This window comes from Trachurus japonicus, chromosome 9 (assembly GCF_045865225.1).
Source record: "Trachurus japonicus isolate A0001 chromosome 9, Traja_1.0".
Taxonomy (NCBI): Eukaryota; Metazoa; Chordata; class Actinopteri; order Carangiformes; family Carangidae; genus Trachurus; species Trachurus japonicus.
The window spans coordinates 27,900,404-27,921,829 of NC_140915.1; the positions used below are offsets into that span (position 1 = coordinate 27,900,404).

At 41.4% G+C, this 21,426-nt stretch overlaps 1 protein-coding gene across 1 annotated transcript in view; it reads left to right on the top strand.

The window, feature by feature from the left end:
* Positions 1 to 19,750, top strand: part of slf1 (SMC5/6 complex localization factor 1) — a 37,221-nt gene extending 17,471 nt beyond the window's left edge. Inside the window, exon 17 of the mRNA XM_085788260.1 lies at positions 19,278 to 19,750. Within this exon, the coding sequence (XP_085644386.1) occupies positions 19,278 to 19,750 (473 nt within the window). The remainder of the gene's footprint in view (positions 1 to 19,277) is intronic.
* Positions 19,751 to 21,426: the final 1,676 nt, after the last annotated feature.

Genomic DNA, 21,426 nt, shown 5'->3' on the forward strand with positions numbered 1-21,426 from the left:
CCAAACAGATTACAGCATCACCTCATAAGATGTCTGTTAATGTCTTTTTGACGAGATTGGAGGAGTCAGAATCCACCGCTTGCGAAATTCACAAGCAGGTTTTTTTTTTTTTGGAAATGTGTCACAACACAACTAGTTTGGTGTCTGCATGTTTGCGTGCCACATGCAGTCTGAGCTCAGGAGGGTTGAAGTGAGCGTGACGGGTGTCGAAGCAGAGGAGAGGGTGGCGTAGCTGGGTGTACGGCAGCAGGTGGCAGAGAAAGTGTGTGTGTGTGTGTCTGTGTGCGCCTTTTTGGGGAGGGTGGGGAGGCGTGCCATTTGCTAGCGTTGAACAAGTCTCCCATGTAACATACCTCTTCCTCCGCTCACTTCTCAGTTTGACTAATTATAGTTAATTTGATTCGACTTTCCCATTAACACATGTACATATTCTGTCCTCAAAAAATAAATTAGACTGGGATTGTTTAGTCCCGGAGAGGAAACAAGAGAGCGCTCCCTTTTTTTTTCTTCTTTTTTTTTCCTTCCCTTCCTCAGTAACAGGAGGAGAGCAAATTAAAGGAGGTCAGAGGAAGACGCAGCTATCTGTATCAGTGAAATTAGACGAGAAAGAGAGTGTGCGTGAGTGAGTGTCTGTGTGTGTGTGTCGGTGCGTGTGCAGTAGACGTCTGGCCGGCTGTCTAGGCCAGGTCTCTGTGCGTGGACCAAGCAGAACAACTGGAATGAGAGTACGCTCAATCTGAAACACCTGCAGGCTTGTACATTATACGTCTTTTTCCCACTCGCTTTCTTCCTGACTGGTTGTTATTTCCTCACACCTTGATGGCAGGTTGTCTAAAGGCTGCAGCAGCGAGTTGGTGAGGAGGTGGTCCTCTCTTGACTCCAGGCTATATTGTCTCTCTTGGTCTCCTTTCCGTGATCTCCATCTAGTTGCCATGGACACCATCGATAAGCATAGGATATTTTTTTTCCAGTGCGGTTAAATGTGGAAAGTTTTGGCTTTGGGGGCTACATGATGCTTAGTTACAGTAACCATCTTTACGTTGCTGCTCATTTCAGTTTTTACTCTAGACTCAGGCTGCATTTCTAGCACTCAAACATCAGACCTCTCTTAAATTTTGGCCAGAGAGACTCTGTGCCGGCGTCCCATGGTACAGTAGGAGAACAGCCTTGTGGGCCAGATGCATTTTCATTTCTCTCTCTTTGTTTATTATATTCCTTTATTTAATCCTTCTGAGTGCCTCCTGCATCTCCTGAAACTATATTTTTATTGAGGCATTCACCCCGTTGTCCTGGTTGTTTCCAACAGTCGGGCTGAACCTAGCTGCCAAGGCCAGAGAGGGCAACACTGACACTGGCACGCCAACAAAGCCTTTATTTGGGAGTGATCTCACCCCTTTGTAAGCCTGTCTGCTTGGAGGCCTGTGCTCTGTGTATGTGTGTGTGTGTGTGTGTGTGTGTGTGTGCACTTTGAGGGGTGAATTGTAAAGGGGGTGGGTGGATGGATCCCACCCCCTACCCCCTCTTCCTCAGTCCCTTCAGGCTTATGGAGCTGGCAAGAAAAGGATGCCATGGCTAAGGGCAAGGCTGACTCTGCTCTCCTCCCCTCCTCCTCCCATTGCCCAAGGCCACCCCACATGACTCTGTGTATAAGTGTGTGCGTTTGGCTTGTTATTACACAGTATGGAAGTGTCCTTGGCTATATATTTTGGTGTATGCATGCACAAATATTTTTTTTCCTGAATCTGGCTCGCAATTTAGCTCCCGATGCACCCTGTGCCCCCTCCTCAGCTGGTAGGAGTGTTTAAATTTTACAGGGTGGCCAGGGCAGCCGGCACCCCTGATCTGAATGGAAAATGACCCGGAGCCTTTAACTGTGCAGTTCAGACCTGGCACACACACACACACACATACACAGAGTAGTTGTGTCAGTGAGCAAAGGGGGTGGAGAAATAAAGAAAAGGGCCTTTAAGCTGTCACCACTCCACCTCAACTTGTAAACACACACACTCACACACATATACACACAAACTCATTGAGATGCTTGAAGAGGAAAGATTATAGGAGCAGAAAGAATTGTTCAGGTATGTGTAAAAGTGTTTGTTTTGTTTTTCCTTCAGTTTTTCGTCTAATTGATTGGCTTGAGTCAAGTTCAAGAAGGCAGGAGGGGTTGCTACATGACTGCTTCTTCAATTTCTATTTGGATTTCTGTGCATCTCTTGTATGCACACACAAACACACAACGCTCACGCTTGCTGCACAGCATCCGCCGGTCCCTGCAGATCTTAATGTGAACGTGTGTTTGTGGAGCAGAAAGATGTCATTTGCTCAGTGGCACAGGAAACACACAGTCCCCTCGGACAGCTGTAGTCAGTCATGGTTTGTCTCTGTCTGTTTGTCTATCTCTGTCATAGATACACACACACACACACACACACACACACACACACACTGACGCAAACAGAGGTTGTGCTTTAGACACACTTGGGCCTCTTCACTGTCAACACGGTAAAGAAAGTTCATTCTGCTCTGCACTTATTTCCCTGTGGGTCCTGAACTGGCAACTGCGAGGAGCTGAGCTCTCGCACTATTAGAGGTGAGGCTGTGTTTGGAGCTCTCGGCTTCATTCGGGTGTGTTGATGTTTCAACTGCAGGTTTCTTCAGGCAGTATTTCAAGGACTTCCCTCACTGGGAATTTTTCAACTGGATTCTTCTGCTTTTTTTTTCTCTCCTCTTCTTCCTGCCTGTCTTTCGCTATCCACCACCCCCACCAACCCCCAACCTTTCTTTCAGCGTTTTTCGGGAGGTTGCCAGGATTTAGTCTGGAGGTCTATTCCAGCAGTCTCCCTGGTTGTTCCTCACAGGGCTCCAAGAGGAGGGTGAGATCTCTCAGTCAGTGTGTGTGTGTGTGTGTGTGTGTGTGTGTGTGTGTGTGTGTGTGTGTGTGTGTGTGTGTGTGTGTGTGTGTGTGTGTGTGTGTGCACTGTTGTTCCTATCTAAGAGGGGACATCGGCGTCGTTACACATTCACCAACAGGGGACCAAGCAGCCAACAGGGGACTTTTTTTAGGTCCCCTGTTGGACATGCTTTAAATCAACTTAAAATCATGTGAAAAACCTTCTGGTTAATTTTTTTAACTTTAGCCAAGAGGGGACCTGAGTGTGTGTGTGTGTAAAATACCATATTCAGCAGTGCCCCGGCAGGCTGGAGCAGGGGTTTTAACGACTCATTCACACACGTCGTTTCTTACACTCCTCCATAGTGTGAACGACTTGCAGCCCCGGCAGCCTTTCAGACTGTAGAGAGCCTATCAAACAGGCTCCTTAGTGAACAAACCAGTACCTTGAAACATAATTTGTTATTCTTTGTAACAAAATATAAAGGTTCCATTTTCATGGATGTCTTAAATTTAAACTCAACACTGTATTAGGTATAATAGAAATTTTAAAATATTGAAAAAATTGATCACCCATAACAAAATTTTAAATTAAATGGTCATTTAGATCATTTCTGTTGAATTCTGATTAAACATTCAAAATAATTGACCTTGCTATTGTTGCTTGTCCAGTTTTTGTAAGCACAGGGTTTCAATTTTACAATATACATGTGTTCTCAATCTGTATTTATAGTAATTATTAGTTGACTTAAATTGCAGAAAAAGGTCCACACTTGGTTTATATGGAATGACAGGGGTCCACTGTTGGTTGGTGCATAATGACACACGATCCCACTTAGTTAGCATGGAGTGACATACACACTCCATCATGTATGAATAAGAAAGAAATAAGCAAAAGTGATAGTTTTTAAGAGAAAACTTTCATCAAAACTTAAAACAAACATTTCTAATAAAGTAGCACCAATAATGTTGCTAATATTTTTTAAATGTAGGGTGTACTACTGCAACACACATTTCTACAGTCTATTCATTTTTTAATAGAGGGTTTTAGGATTTAGGGTAATCTTAATGTACTTGCATCATAAATCTGTATTCATAAGGATGTATTTTATTTACTGTTTTATATTACAGAAAACTCAATGGCAACCTATGATATATTATGTAGAAGTAAACCATCAAAGAGTAACTGATATTAAAGTATTGGCACGGCAATTTGTTATCTTTGGGGAAAATACAGAGGGTTTGGGAGATCATCAGTTTGTCAGAGATACAAGGGATAATTCATTGAGAGGATTAATCTCACAAAGTCCCTATGTTAAACTATTGCCAGACACATTTCTACAGTCTATTAATTTTTCACTGTACTGGTGTTTTATACTACTTAACTGCATTGTTGTCATGGGAAAATACTTAAACTACTCACAGTTTGACATGGCCTGATGGCTCAGAGCCACAAAAAGTTACTTTTTGGCCACGTACATCCCATATAGATGAAGCCCTGTTGGGGCCACCTATGGTCAGACTTTTACTTTTTAAATGCATGTGATTTCAATTAATTTTAATGTATTTGCGTCATAAATCTGTATAGGAATTATTCGTTGATTTACGTTTTAGAAAAAGGTCCACACTTGGTTTATATGGAATGACAGGGGTCCACTGTTGGTTGGTGCATAATGATACAAGTGCCCACTTAGTTAGCATGGAGTGAAATACACACTCCATCATGTATGAATAAGAAAGAAATGAGCAAAAGTGATCATCCGTAAGAGAAATTGTTCATCAAAACTTAACACAAACATTTCTAATAAAGTAGCTCAGATAAATACAGTGGGGCCAGGCCGTTAAGTGCTTTAAAAACAAACATTAAACGTTTAAAATCAATTCTGTAAGGGACAGGGAGCCAGTGAAGGGAGTTATGTGCTCACGTCTATTAGTGTTAGTTAAAAGACGGGCAGCAGCGTTTTGGACAAGTTGGAGGCGACTGAGCGAAAACTGGGAGACGCCAACATAAAGTGCATTGCAATAGTCCAATCTAGAACTGATTACTGCATCACTTTTGCTTATATCTTTCCTATTCATACATGATGGAGTGTGCATTTCACTCCACTTACTTACATTCAAAACAGACTGACTGAAACATGGGTAAATGCAATATAGAGTCACAGAGCATTTTTATGAGCTACCATTCTCTGCCAGAAATGTTGTCTGGGAACAACATCTTACTTAACATGGCACAAGAAATTAGGATTCATCAGATTGTCAGAGATACAAGGGATAAGGCATTGTGTGGATGGAATAACCCCAAATAGCTCAATGTTGAACTGCAGCAACACAAATAAAAAAAGTTAACAGTGGTGTGGACCGTGTCTGAGGAATATAGTTCTTGCTGTGTCCTAATTGTCCTTTACAAGGCTTTGTAAGGCTTTGCATGTGTTTTTATATTTATGCGTTCCTTTGTTTCCCTTGATTTTCTAAATACCTTTTAATGAGTAGTTTAACAGGGGGGTTTTGGGGGTTATTCTGTCCACACACTCAGTACGTTTACATGACACTTGAAAAAACCAAATTATTGCCTTAATACGACTATAACAGGACAACTGAAGTGCATGTGAACACCTTAGTTCGACTGAAATCGGTGTTGAGAACTCCGATTAAGACACCCAGATAATGCGATTGGAATTAGATTTTCTCCGTCATGTATACACCTTAGTCGGAGTATAACTGGACAATGCATGTGCGCATGCTCCACAACAGTAGAGACGGCACCAAGTGGAGCAGAGAAGCCGCCCGTCAGCGCCAATTCAATGCATTTTACACAGCGCGACCAGCAAGAGTGTTTTATTTTTAAAAAAAAAATTTAAAAAAAAGAGAGAGAGAGAGGAAAAAGGAAGTCCGTATCCTATTCTCAGCGTGAATCCGGCCCAGACCGGCGCATCTGGTCAGGAACTGCAGTTGAGAATTTATTATTAAGTTTACTACGTTGTTTATATTCAGTTTTTTTACGAGGTGACAGAAAAGTCAACAGGACAGGAGGGCGTATTAACCCGCTGAAACAACGGGTGACGCCGCATGAGGGGGCGGACCCCGTCAGTTATTCGATTTTCTCAGTTGCATGTATATTGAGACAAGGACAGAAGTCCGACTTGACGCCAAAATCGAATTTTGAGCATAGCTCGATTAAGCTCTGCATGTAAACGTACTGACTGACATATTCCCTGTATCCATGACAATCTGATGAATCCTAATTTCTTATTCCATGTTAATTGTTGTTCTCAGACAGCATTACTACTAGCAGACAATGGTGGCTCATATAAAGGCCCTGTCACAGAATATTATAACAGGTAATTACACACCTTCACAAAACTCATCAAAGAACTGACAATTATTTAGACAAAATGTAATATTGCTGGTACACCCACTCTTTACAGTTGCCACAGAAGTTGAGTCACCAAAGGCCATAGGTGCGTAGGTAGCACATGGCCAACCTAAGACCTGGGAATACCTGTGTCTCAGTCGGTCTGATTTGGATATAAGATATTGGCTGAAAGAAGGTAGAAACTCTGAAGCCCAACCTGAAAATACCTAACGACCATCGTCAGCTACGACAAACCATCCCCCACACTGCCCACACTCAAGGACTGACACAGGTCATCTGGCTCTCACTCCGCTCTCACTCCATTCACTCACTTCTCAGATCCCAGTTCAACAGCTCTACCTTAAAGTTAGGATCTGTGAAATACATGAGTGCTGGTGACTTAACTACTTCAATGTAGAGGAATGTTTTGTGCCTACATCATAGACTGAAACCCCATTAAAATGTTCAACTCTACTTAGAAAACTGTGTGTAAATGTAATGAAGTCACATTGCTTACTACAACATGCACAAGGTTATACCTAGATAATAAGGAATATACACACTTGTGTTTAGCTGGGTACTGAAACGAAAGAAAATCATTAGGAAACAACCAAAATAGATAACAATTAATTACTTAAAAATATAAATAAATTAGATAACGTTTTACCATCTTCTGAACACAATTAATTGAATTTGTTTATAATCCACTTCAGATGCTATGAATAAGGTAATATGGGATTGTTGAATGTACAATCCACACATCCTGAAAGCAACCAGACCCATTTCTGCTGAGCACCAGTGTGAACTGAATACAGCTTTTATTGTGTACTTCCCACTTAATGTAAACTCTCTGATCCTGTGCCAATCCTGTACCTTTTGACAACTTTAAATTAGGCTTCAATTTATACACCAATTTCATCTATAGATGTGTATGACTATGTGATACAGTGTGTAATATACAGAAGGAAAAAAAAACACAAATTTAGTTTTAGTTTTCATTTTTGTTGTGGACCAAAAATATTCAGACAGGTATACATGAACTCCAGTAGAGCTATAGTTTGGTAAGTAAAAATGTGTGTTGCAGTAGTTCAACAGTGGGTATTTTGGAGTTATTCCATCCACTATAGCTGATTTATCCCCTGTATCTCTGGAAATCTGATTAATCCTAATTTCAGACAACATTTCTACTGGCACACAATGGTAGATCATATAAAGGCTGACAAAATATTATACTGATCACAAGGCATCACACACCTTTACAAAACTCATCAAAGACTTGACAGGGTGGATTATTGCTGGGACACCCACTCTTTACAGTTGCCACAGAAGTCCATAGGTGTGTAGCACATGGCCAACCTAGGACTGGGGAATTCCATTGTCTGTTAGTCTGATTTGGATATAAGATCTTGGCTGAAGGATGTTAGTCTTTTCCAGGTTGCCCTTCAGAGTTGCTAACGACCATCGTCAGCTACAAGAAACCATCCCCCACACTGCCGACAGTCAAGGACTGACACAAGTCGTCTGGCACAGATTTAAAGCCCTCACTCACTTCACTCACTTCTCAGAAGCAAGTTCCACATTTAGAGTGGAGAGTGGAGGTAGAGTTAAGCCTACCACACATAAAGATAATCCGGCTGATTTTGCCCCGATTTTCCCCCTTCCGACCAAAGACAAAAATCGTCCGATTATCCTAAAGTTTTAAGATTATTTTATGAGATTCTCTTGTAGTGTGTGGTGTGTTAAGAGTCAAAATTCTCACAACAATCGCCTCGGAAAATGTTCGGCGCCGATAATCGTAAATATAAAACATGTTCAATATTTACGAATCAAAAGTCATCTTGCGTGTGGAAAGCTGGTGTTGTGCTGAGAAGTGCCTGCTTGCCAAGCTCTGCATGCTGCTTGCGGCAAGCCACTTCTCGACACAACACCGGCAACCTCACAGAGAGCCACGGTGCAGCCCTGGCATTACATGAGGTTCACACAGACATTCACGCATACACGGGAGATTTCCTGATAGCCGATAGCAAAGACGGTAGCGATCATAGCCGGCAAGAGCCGGCAATGTTTAAACGATCATGTGACCGCCGCTCACAGCCGAGCTTACTGCTCGGCGTCCAAAGCCACAGACACACAGACACACACAGATGGTATCGTTGTAAAGGCTGAAGTGTCCCGCTTTCATTTTAAAAAAATGACGTTGCTCTCATTGTCCATTCCGGAAATAGACCCGAAAGAGTAGCTACAACAATACGGATCTCTTTCTGAGTTTTCTGACCGGAGGGTCAAGATTCTGAAAAATCTTAATGTGTGTGGTGAGCTGTGTTTGGAATATCACAGCACACCACACACAATACGATCAAAACTGTTCAATCACAGATTTTTTATCTTCATGTGTGGGGTCTTTCACAGATAAAAAAAATTGGTTGAAATTTAGAGAATCTTTATGTGTGTAATGGGTTTAGGATCTGTGAAATACATGAGTGTTGATGACTTCACTACTTCAATGTAGAGGAATGCTTGTGTCCACATCATAGACTGAAGTCTATGGGTGGGAATTGAGAACCGGTTCCTCTTCAGAACTGGTTCCCACGTGATCATTTCCTTGGGATTGTGTGCATGCATGCTTAATGATTCCGCTAATCGATTTTGCTTTTTTTCCTTTGCAAATGTGCATGTTTCTAACCCAAACAACAAATGCCGTGTTCAGGTCAGAACGAAGGCAAACACGGCGTCGAGACAGAAGCGCTCTAAAGTGTCGGGGTAGATGTGATGTGACAAAAAATATTCAGATTTATAAAACACTGCATACACACACTTGCAAGTAAAGTGCCTACAAGGCACATACATACTGTAGATAGTAAGGAATATACACACTTGTGTTTAGCTGGGTACTAAAACATCAAAAAATCATTAGGAAGCAACCCAAATGTGTAACAAATTAATCACTGAATCAGATTGCCATTCTACTATTTGTTTTCAAAATAAATTTGATTAGAATTAGATTTATTGTGTACCTCCCACTTAACTCATTGAGTGCCATTGACGTACATATACATCAAACGCAGTTTTCTGCGGCTGGTAAATGGGGACGCTGTCGCCCACACTGTGAGTAATTTTGGGGCTTCTGGGATGTGTAGAACGAATGAGACTGTAGATCAGAGCAAGAGGTGAGGAAGAAGGAGAAGACGAGTGCGATCGATCGCTACGGAGATAAAAAAGTTGGAAAAAGTTTCTATTTCTAGAGAAAAACGATGGGCAGAGCCTGGAACAAGTGTAACGTGGAGCTGTTTCTTTCTTATTCATACATGATGGAGTGTGTGTTTCACTTCATGCTAACTAAGTGGGCACTTGTATCATTATGCACCAACCAACAGTGGACCCCTGTCATTCCATATAAACCAAGTGTGGACCTTTTTTTTCTGCAATGCAAAACAATAAGTAAAATGCATCCCTATTAATATAGATTTAGAATGCAAGTACATTAAAATTGATTGAAACCATGTGCTGTTAAAAAGTAGGAGTGACAATAGGTGGCCACCACAGAGCTTCATCTATATGGGACATTAGGTGACTACAGAATAACACTTTGTGGCTCTGGGCCATCAGACCATGTTGAATCCTGAGTTTAGTTATTTAAAGTAGTTTTCCCATGACAACAATGCAGTCAAGGAGTATGAAACTTCATTAAGTCAAAAACTTGACAGACTGTAGAAAGGTGTGTTGCAGTGGTATATCATATTACTTAGTGAGGTTAATCCATCCTCTAGAAGAATTATCCCTTGTATCTCAGACAAACTGATGACCCCCCAGCGCCTCCTTTATTTTCCCATACATGTTTTATTGTTGAGCCATAAATGTCAATAACTGAAATATTCCCTTAAGTATCTTGATAGGTTGCCATTGAGTTTTCACAGTACATCCCATGTTTAAAAAAAACTACAATGACAACTTCACCAGTGCTACTTTAGTCTAAATATGTGAGTTTGCATGTGTTTGTGCATGTGTGTTGTGTGTATTAATAGTTAGAAATGTTTGTATTAAATTTAGATTAAAAATGTATCTTAAAACTTAGCAATTTCTCTCATTTCTGCTTATCCACCCATACTGGAGTGTGTATTTCACTTCATGCTAACTAAGTGGGCACTTGTATCATTATGCACCAACCAACTGTGGACCCCTGTCATTCCATATAAACCAAGTGTGGACCTTTTTATGTAATGTAAAACAGTAAATAAAATACATCCTCATAAATACAGATTCATGTGACCTAAAACCCTGAGTTTTAATTCAAATATTTTTCCTATAACAACAATGCAGTCAAGGAGTATAAAACTCTTGTAGGGGAAAAATTAATAGACTGTAGATATGTGTGTTGCAGTAGTACACCCTACATTTAAAAATAATTACAACATTATTGGTGCTACTTTATTAGAAATGTTTGTGTTAAGTTTTGATGAAAAATTTCTCTTACGGATGATCACTTTTGCTTATTTCTTTCTTATTCATACATGATGGAGTGTGTATTTCACTTCATGCTAACTAAGTGGGCACTTGTATCATTATGCACCAACCAACTGTGGACCCCTGTCATTCCATATGAACCAAGTGTGGACCTTTTTCTGTAATGTAAAACAGTAAATGAAATACATCCTCATAAATACAGATTCATGATGCAAGTACATTAAATGTGACCTAAAACCCTTGGTTTAATTCAAATATTTTTCCTATAACAACAATGCAGTCAAGGAGTATAAAACTCTTGTAGGGGAAAAATTAATAGACTGTAGAAATGTGTGTTGCAGTAGTACACCCTACATTTAAAAATAATGACAACATTATTGGTGCTACTTTATTAGAAATGTTTGTGTTAAGTTTTGATGAAAAACATTATCTTAAGAATGATCACTTTTGCTTATTTCTTTCTTATTCATACATATTACATATTAATGTATTTCCTATTACTGTAATTGGTTGAAACCAGATGTATGGAGCATTTTGACTATTTAAAATTGAGATGATAGTAGGTCCCCTCTTGGACTGCTAAGAATGACAGAGGCAACACATTTATGGATGAGTAAAGACAGACAAGCAAATTATCTTTGTTAAGAAAAAAGGAATTCATTCATTAAAGCTGGTTTTAAGTAAATGTTGTTGCTTATACTGCAGAACTTGATATTAGTGCATGCAGCCATGTTACTTCTGAATTGCATGCAATTCAATAAAAATATTTACTCTCAAATGTGGCCATGATTATATATATATATATATATATATATATATACATATATATATATATATATATACATATACATATAATTTGTATTACAGAGACTTTAAAATAAGTAATGATAACTCTCAAGTTATATTATCCATTCTTGAAAGAAACTGAGAAAGTCATTGTTGTAAACAAAGACTCATTAGGTGAATGGGTCATTAGGTGAATGAATGGGTGCAGACAGCTCCACTGCAGTATGTGGAGGTCCACTCTTTGATAGGTAAATGTCGCTCAGAGATCCAAGTCCCCTCTTGGCAATTTCTTTAAAAATAATTAAAAGTCACATTTTCAGTAATATTATGGTAAAACACCTTAAAAGTCAATTTTATATTCCATTTTTGGTTTTTCAAAATAAGCAGAAACATAAGACCCCTCTTGGCAGCTTGGCCTGACAGGTCCCCTCTTACCCCTATTGGTGTGTGTGTGTGTGTGTGTGTGTGTGTGTGTGTGTGTGTGTGTGTGTGTGTGTGTGTGTGTGTGTGTGTGTGTGTGTGTGTGTGTGTGTGTGTGTGTGTGTGTGTGTGTGTGTGTGTGTGTGTGTGTGTGTGTGTGTGTGTGTGTGTGTGTGTGTGTGTGTGTGTGTGTGTTTTATACAGATGAGGGCCAGAGTAGATGAAAGAAATGCTGATTTTGCGATTCATTACTAAAGGTTTGTTGCCCAGATCCACCGTTTGAATGTACAAACACAGGCATCTTGCTCTTTTTTTCCCTCCAAAAAAATACAAAATACAAAAATCAGTGAATGAAGGCGAACAGGAGCTAGCTTAGGTGAAAAAGAAAGGGCAGAGGTCAAGGAACATGAAACTATTTTCATTTATTTTGTGGTCTTCTTTCACCTACAGTACAAGGTTCAGCCTGAATTTAATGTCATATATTTATTTCTAAGGACCTCATGATAAATGGTGAAATTGTAAGTGTTAAATACATACTCTTTCTATTCGCAAACAAAGCAGAGTTTCAAGGTTTAGTTCATTTCTTTCGTTCTTTTCGCTTCCAGGCTGATTGAAAAGAAAAACAGCACGGTCAAAGGCCAGAGACGATTTTGTTTTGTTGGCCATGAAGATCGTTCTCAGTCTCTGCTCTCCAGTCCTGAACTTAAATCATCATATACTCCATGAGTGCAAAATGATAGTCCTTTTTTTCTTTTTTTTCCCGCCCTTAAATTAAATCTTTCAACAACAGCTCAGGCAGGGAATTCAATAGTACTCTGATAAAAAAATATGTCTGTGGAACGCACAGCCAAGAGAAAAATGTGAACTTATGTGAAATTCATTAACAAGAAGTGCAACAATGGGTGCTGGAAGTCAACAGTGTGTGGTGTTGGAACTCTGTGGGGTCATGTGCTGAAAATAGAGACATTCAACTGAAGTTGAGTGTTTGCTCAAACAGAGAGCATTTCGCTTTCAATGGCAAACTGAACGCCGTAGTGCGCGTTGAGTGTTGTACCTTTTAATTGTTGAAGTCGGAAAGGCCACGCTAGCTCACCTCTAACAGAAGCCTTCTAAAGGAAACAAAGAGTTAGGGGCAGCACAAGTGTTGGCTGATATTTATTCTCTCAACAGCAAGAATGCAAATGGGAACTGAAGTCAAGCCAGCGCAATGTCAAATGCAAAGGCTTCATATAATACAGAGCTGCCTCTGTTTTAAAGCTGCGGTGTCATTTGCGGTTCTCTTAGACTCAACCTAAAAGTTCTCAGTCATTGTTTAGTATTATGATATCATAGCATAATAGAAAAGGCCTGCTGCCCTCAGGAAGTTGTATGAGGAGGGAGAGAGCAGCGAATGAGAATGGCGGTGAAGTTTGAGTGCCTCAAGATATTTTACTTTTCACCGTGAACTGTGTCCAGCATGTCTCAGGAAACAAAAACCCTCGGAACACTCAGAATAAAAGGACAATTCATCCATATCAGAAAAAAAGAAAAGAAAAAGAAGGCTTGCATTTGTAAAAGGGAATAATAATTTCTCTTTTTGAAATGCTGTATTTTGAAGATTTAACTTCCAAATAGTTTAAATAAGGCTGTAGGGGGAGGGTTTATTTATTTGTTATTTGTACATGAAGATTCATTACGTGACACATTATTAAAACAAATAGCCGATGATGGTGAGGAGCCTTTTGACAGATTCAGGAAACCAGTGTAGAGTTCATTTAGGGCTCAGATCATTTAGGATGCTAATCGCCCACTAGTGATCAGCATCCACTTACCATCCAGTGTGTCTGATGCCCCCATTCCAGAAGTGATAGTGTCGATGTGGCAGGGGATTACACAATCTAAGCAGCTGATGTCTGTGCCTTTACACCCTACCTTATCTGCCCCCCTCCTCCTAAAGCCTGTGATCCAGAGGTAATCTGTGCCTGACCAGGCTGCGTTTGGCTGTGAAGAGTCCGCACACACAACCTGTTCAGATGTTGCTCACCTGCAACCTGGAGGACAGAGGCTTTACACTGCCTTTAGTGACATTTGTATCAGTACAACTGGAATAAAAGGGGAAATATAGCCGAGGAAATACAGTCCTGATGTAACCTCCACAGGCTCTCCTCCCATGTGTTTTTTTTTTATACTCCGAATATCAAGGTAGAAAATGGGTGGGGGGGCTTCAGAGCCTGTTGCTAAAGCAGAGAGAGATTTTAGCATATTCACATGTCTGGCTGGTCTTTCTTTTTCCTACATCTGATGCCTCTCCGCTGGCTGCTTTGGTGCTTCACTTGGTTGGCCTTGTTGTTTTTGCTGCGGTTTCTAGTCGCTAGCTAGCAGCTCCCTGTGGATATGTGATGCCGTGCCCCTGGCTGCAGTTCACACACTTACCCTGCCTCTCTTTTTCAGTCGGTGAGGGGGGGGTGTGGGGGAGAGAGAGAGAGAGAGAGAGAGAGGATGTTTACCATGCTGTGGAGCTGCCTGCTTCCCAGCTTGTCTGCCTCAGCCCCAGCCTCAGACCAGAGACAGAGAGAGAGAGAGAGAGAAACAGAGAGGGGAGACACAGGGGGAGGGAGCACTGCATCTTTCTTTCCTTCCCTCCCTCCCTCTTTTTGCGCCAATTTTCCCTTCCTCCACTCTTGCTTTTATATTTCTTGTCTTCGCCTGCCCTCTAAAGGCCAAAGGGCTTTGCGCTCTATATGTATATGTATGCGTGTGTGTGTGTGTGTGTGTGTGTGTGTGTGTGTGTGTGAAGCAGACTGCAACTGGCTGGTGCATCAGGCAGTGGCTTTTGCTCAGTATGTGAATTCGCTCCCTCTGCTGTAGCTTCAGAGCTGAGGGCTTAGCAGGGCATTTTCACATTCATGTGCACACACATACACACACACACACATATATATATACACACACACACACACACACACACACATAAAGGATGGTGTAATTACCCTGTGCTCTCTTGTAATCCCCCAGGTGTTGTATTTATCTCCACTGCAGCATATCTGACACCCAGAGCCAATACCTGGATTCACTTCAGTCGCCGTCCCTGCATCAACACCATCCCCCAGCCTCTAGTCTCATAACTCTGTGTGTGTGTGTGTATATATATTTGTGTGTATTACATTACAAACAGCAAGTGATGCTATTTTCATGTCTTATGTTAGAAAATATGTAATTTAGCCCCGGCTATGACTGTTGATGTCTGTATTAAGTGCTGCTGAGCTGGGTGGTGCAACATTAGAGCGCGTTTTATATCCAGTGATAAATGATAAATAACTGAACCGATTCTCTCGTCCAGTGGATGAAACATACAAGGACAGAAGAGACAGGGTGGAGATGGAATTTAAAATTCTTGGAGAAGCAAAAGACAGAATCAGATACTTAATGGGAATTTTTTTTTAAAAGAGAGAGACAGAAAGTCAGGCAGGCAAAAATGCAAATGTGACAAATGGCAGACACCACACACACCGACATCGTTTGCTTTCAGGCAGACAAATCTACAATCAAACACTCAGCTGTACATTCAGTTGTACGGGCTTTCAGGCAAGCCAAGCCCAGGGCCGTGCTGCAGGGGCCCTCTCCTCCCCACACCAGTGTCATCCCTCCAGTCGGAGCCTGTCTGTCTGTCAGACGGGTTTGACACAGTGACGGAGGGAAAAATGCAACAGTGCGGCTCTCTGTGTTTTTCTCTTTTTTTTGTTTTGTTTTGTTCTTTTTTCCTCATACTGAAGACTTGCCTCTTGTACATGTAAGTGTGTGAGCAAGCAGGACTGTAGTTATAGAAAAGTGAGCGGTGGATTCTTTTGAAAGCTCTGGAGCTGATTGCTGTCAATTTATTTTCAAGGGACTTTAGGGCAATTTTTTTTTTTTCCATCTCTCGTTTGACAATACAGTTGTAATCGGGAATCTGACTTGCAGTATAAAAGTGCAGCTTTGTGGTGCTTTATGCTTAAATTATCCCTATTTCTGCTATATTCATTTACATATCTTTGCTGCTGCAACAAGCCATTTTCCCTTGAGTGAGCACACTGTAGGAGTTTCATCTTACTTAACTGATGCATGGGATTCATACATTTCAAGAGTGACTCGTTTAAATTGATTTATGAATTGAGTTCATGTGAACATACTTTATGTGTACGTATTCTCCGCTTATGTTTTATTTTGAATTTGAATTTCGGCCTTTTTGTCCATTTTTGTGTTTTTTTATATTCTGAAGCTGTTACAAAGCCCCTTTTGTTGTGCCAGCTGAAGAAATATTATGCTGCAAACATTTTTGATGAGAGGAAAAGAATTAGCAAGGAGGTAGAGAAGTAAACCTTGTCCTCCACTTTTCCTGTTCTTCACCTTTGGTTGAAAACACTCCACACTGTGTTTGTGTTCATGGTCCAGACTTAAAGGCCTCTTGCAGAGCTCAGTCCAAGGCTGGTCCTCTCAAAGGAAGGTACAGAACAGGATGCAGTGTGAAGAAAAACAGCCGCAGTCTTCAAAAGCTGTTCCATCTTTTTTTTTCCCCTTCTCTTTTTTTTTGTAATTCTCATCTGGAAGTGACAAAGATGGATCCATTTTTCAGAAGACATGGTGTTACACGTGTCCATGAGTCTGTATGGGGCACTGTAAGAGACTTTCTTAAAAAAAAAAAAAAAAAAAAAACACTCTGTGGTGGGCCCAAACCTTTTCTCCAATGTGTCACACTATAGTTGGCTTCACACATTACAGCCACTCCTACTGAATGAGCGAGGACAGCTTGTTATAGAAACCTGGTGATTATGACCTGCTGTGAACACCCTCACTCTCTCTCACACACACACATACATACACACACACACACCACCACCACCACAATGCCCCGTCTCCCTCCCCTTTGCCTTTCTCTTGTGGCCACTTTGATCAAATCTGTGCTCTTACGTCCTTGACTGCTGCCCCCGTCGCCTGACCCCTGCATTTGAAATTTCCCCGCTTATGTAAAAGTTTATGTAGATTAATGCCACAATTTATGCAGATTGAGTTTTTGCCACTCAGGCTTGAAGCACTAAAAGGTAGACGAGCACTGACCTTCCCCGCTAACAGCTACGTGAGCTCTCACCGATTATCTCATAACTGCTGCTCACAGCTCTGTGTTAGTTCTGTGGCGGACGGACAGATGGAGAGCAATTTCAGAATTCGTAACATTCTAGTTTTAACTTTTTTTTTTTTTTCCAAGTGTCATTCAGAACAAGTCCGTCTTTGTCCAAAGGGCATTTGGGAGGGTTTGTAGGTGTAGTTTATGTCTTGTTGCGCCACACACATACAGTACACACATGCACACACCATCGTTGTCCATCCTTTAAAACATCAGGCTTCCTGCAGCCACACATTGTCTGCTTGATACCACTACTGGCAGCAACAACTGCCAGTAGTGGTATCAAGCAGCCTTTCAGCCGTCTGTGTGTCACACCGAAGCTCCACAGCACCGTAAACTCACTCACAAGTGGCAGCGGCATTGCCGAGGTTGAACAGTCAAGTGCCATCAAGACCAGATTGCCATAGAAATGGGTCTATCTGAAAGCAAACAAAGGGCTCACACTAGACTCGACCTGCTCTGTGTAGGCTAAGTGCGCACGGGCCCGTCTGACACTGGAAACTGGCTTTCAGTGTGAACAGACAAAGCAGAGGAGCAGAGAGAGAGGAGATGCTAAATGTCACCATTATAACTTTGCTGGCTTCTTAAGAGAGGAGAAAATAAGTGTTACATTCAGCAATGACTGTCATATTCACTTTAAATGGAGTGAGGCAGGGCTCAAAGGGCAAAGCCAACGTTACTAGAGATGTGCTGAATGCAACAGAAAGCAGTATTTATCGTGCAATTTTTAAAAAAATTGATGTGACCCTTTCAATAATAGAGTGCTGCTGCTCTTGAGTGAAACTGCAGGACTACACACAGTCACAAATGATTTTGATTAATGTGGAACTTTTTGCCGTCACGGATCATCCTCGCAAACCACTGTCTCTGTAAAGTGCAAACTTTTAACAGAGCAATTTTCTGATGTCACACTCAAGGTCTGTTGTTGTAAGTTTGTCACCTCCACTGGCTTCCTTTGCTGCTGCTGCTGAAAACAAGTGCGCCTGCAGGATTTCATTAAAAAAAAAAAAAAAAAAGCTAAGCGGAAAGCAGAGCCCCCATCAGGTCACTAACCTCCCACCCCAACCTGTTCCCTTTTTACACAAACATGAAGTGACCCAAAAGTCTCACGGTTAAGGCGTACTGTAGTGTCAGCTGAAGTAAGAGCCGAAGTGAGCTAAAAGCCCTGGCTGGGCACTGAGGCTCAGTGGGAAAACAGATGTTGACTTATTACACCCCCTTCCCACATGTCTATATGTACATTTTCCTGTATAGCACATGCGATCTGGTGTGTGTCTGTCCAGGTGCTATTTATATCCATTGTCATGTCCTGCCGTTGACCCGCACAGTGTCTTATTAGATAACGACACAGCAGCAGACAGTGGCTTGGCTGCATGTCGGTGTGATGTGCGTCATGATGTTGTCACTGATGCTTCAGCCGGTTGTTTACATCCCACTCATTATGCTCCAAGTCTGAGTCCAATTTGCTGCTTTAAAATCAAATCAAATCCTGCTGTAGGTCAACTTTCAAAAAGTACAGGTGAATGTCACATTTCAAGTTTATTATCACCAGAAGAGTGCATTCCTAATTTCTTTAAAATGGGCAACGTAGTAAAAGCAAAAGAATACTGGAGAGGTCAAATGTTAAAGTTTTTGCATTAAGATTTTTTAGTCTTTGTCACATGTGTCAGTGGTGTGTGTGTGTGTGGGTGTGTGTGTGTGTGAACGCTGTGAGGTGCTCAAAGTGCCCATGTATTCGCTTCGTTTCAAGCACTTCTACAACTGAATACATGATGCACTCTTCGTCCTTATGCTTTCATACAGTTATCCTACCTCAGTAGAGTTGTAAAGACCCTCTTTTCTGTCTTTGTGCAAAACTGATGAGGTGTTCCGGAGATTTGTAGAAAAAGTCAACTTGATTTGACCTTGTTTTTCCTTTATTTTTTACATACATGCATTAACAGGTTCTGGAGCACATTTAAAATATTGTGTCCTATTATATACAGTGAATGTATTTCCAGGCAAACTTTTGGAGTTGTCAACTTTCAACTCAGAGATGTTTCTTAATGCACAATTTAGAGTGAAGTTAAAAGTGCAGTTATGTCATGTGGAGCTGCTTTCTGGTGTGTGCTTAATGTACAGTGTGGAGTGTGTTGGAGGCTTGAGGAATGGATGGATAATGCGTTTAATCAAGGAGAGTAAAGTTTGTGTGATCTGATCCCGTGCTCCTCTGTCCCCTGCAGGCTCAGTTCTCCTTCGGCAGACTGATGGAGTCGGCCGGACGGCGCTGGATCTGGTCTCTGCTACAAGTCAGAGGGAGGAGCTCCTCCGCAGTGCGCAGGTGGGAGACTCGGCCCTGAGAAACACAGGGACTGAGGTGCTAAACCTCCCACTCCTGGAGGCCGGATCCTCTCTGCTGTCGCACCTCATTTTCTCCTACCAGCAGGAGAAGGGCTTGCTCAGTCACATGCAACCCAGCGATACGGCCCACAGTCTGGTCAGAGCACTGGAGAAAGACTCTTCCCAAAAAGTGACTTTGGGCTGGATGGACCAGCGGGTCGTGAGGCTGGTGGAAGATGCGGAGACGCTGCTGGAGCTGGGCAGAGGGAGGTTCCTGGGGCAGGTGTCTCAGGCTGTGAGGCAGTGTAAAGGGCAGAACACACTGTTCTTAATGGAGATCCTGGAGGATCTTAAGTCCCGGGGTGAAGCTCTGTAATGTCTGAAATGTTCTGTATAGTTCTAAAATAGTGTGGCCTTCTCTGTTCTTTCCATTCAGGTATTTGGTTAGGCAGGTGGAGTTAGATACAGTATAATTATGTTCGTTTTGTCAGAGATACCACTTTATACTAGTTAACTGTAACTAGGTTGTTTCTGCTGCCATGTTTTGGTTAAAACATGTTCTGTACGTTTTGTAAATATTATAATTTAATGTATTTATGTTGAAAGTTTTCATTGCATGATGCACGTTTTTATATGAACACTAACATTTTTGTGTAGACTGTTGCTACCTCACATTTTAGTTTTCTACGGGTTCAAATATAAAATTGTTTTTTCACCAGTGAATAACTGTTTATTATAAAATAAACAAATATAAATGAACTGACTGTTCCACTCCCAGTGTAGTATTTCATTACTAGTAAGTCAAGGGGAAACTGAAGTTCATTCTAAAAGGTGGTCCAACAGATGGAAAATGGCTTCTTGTGGGGGCCACAGTGGAAAAGTAAAACCACTTCTCACACAAGTCGTCCTAGTTTGAGATACTGGAGGCACTGATGTGAACTCGGGGTCTCGGCCACGCAGACAGCAGTGAGAAATGAGGCACTTCCTGAAGCTGAACATGGATGAGGTGAGGGGATTAGATCTGCGTGTTGGGGTGGGTCAAGTGGGCGATGGAGCAACAGAGCTGAGGAGAGCGGGATATGAACCTGAACTGTGAGTGAAGTGGTGAATGCCTCTATACTACCTCGGCTTCAACCGTTAAAAATGAGCTTGTCGAACAGAAAACAAACGTTGCAATAACCCAGACAATTTGAAGATGATAAAAAATATTTAATCTCATGTTTGTTTGTTTGTTTGTTGTTGTTTTTTTCAAAATAAGCAACATACATCAGATGCATTTGATTTCTCAAACCAGAAATATACATCTTATTTTCTCTCACTCCTCCTGACCCACCCATGTCTTGGCTCCAACAGTACTCCTGTGCTGAACTGTCATTGGTCAGAACTGGGCACATGAAAATGATGTCACAGGCAGGCAACGTTGCAGGCGGAAAAAGACAGATCTTAGAAAATGAGGCAGGCATACACCTACTTTACAATATCATCACCAGACCATCAACAGGCATACTGTATAAAATACAACCATAAATTAATAAGTAGTTAGCTATGTACAGTATCATTTAAAAAATAAAATCTCATTTCAACCTGGTGCAAATAAAAGTGCTTTTTCCTTTACAGCTGTCAAGTCTGATACATTCCTTTATATAATTTATTTTCTCTTTCAACATACAAAATAAAAACACTTTGGTTTGCTTGCAAACAGAACCAAAACCAAATAATAAATGAGAAAAAGGGGACAGCATTTGGATGCAATACCACACAATAGTCACCACAATTTGCTGTAAAATAACTACATACAGAAGTAGACACATACATATCAGGTATTCAAACAGTCCCTTCAGGCATTATAAAAAGCCATCCTTCACGAGCCGTAGAGTGTGTTTGTTGAGGAGGCTATAATCAGTCTGCGATGCTGCTCTTAGGGGACAGTCTGTTATTGTCTTTCAAGTGGATTCCTCAAAACAACAAAACAAAATCAATGGTCCTCTGGAGTGACAGATCCGAGCCTGTTGATATTTAAGCATGGAGATGGATGGGTAAAGAGGGAGGGAG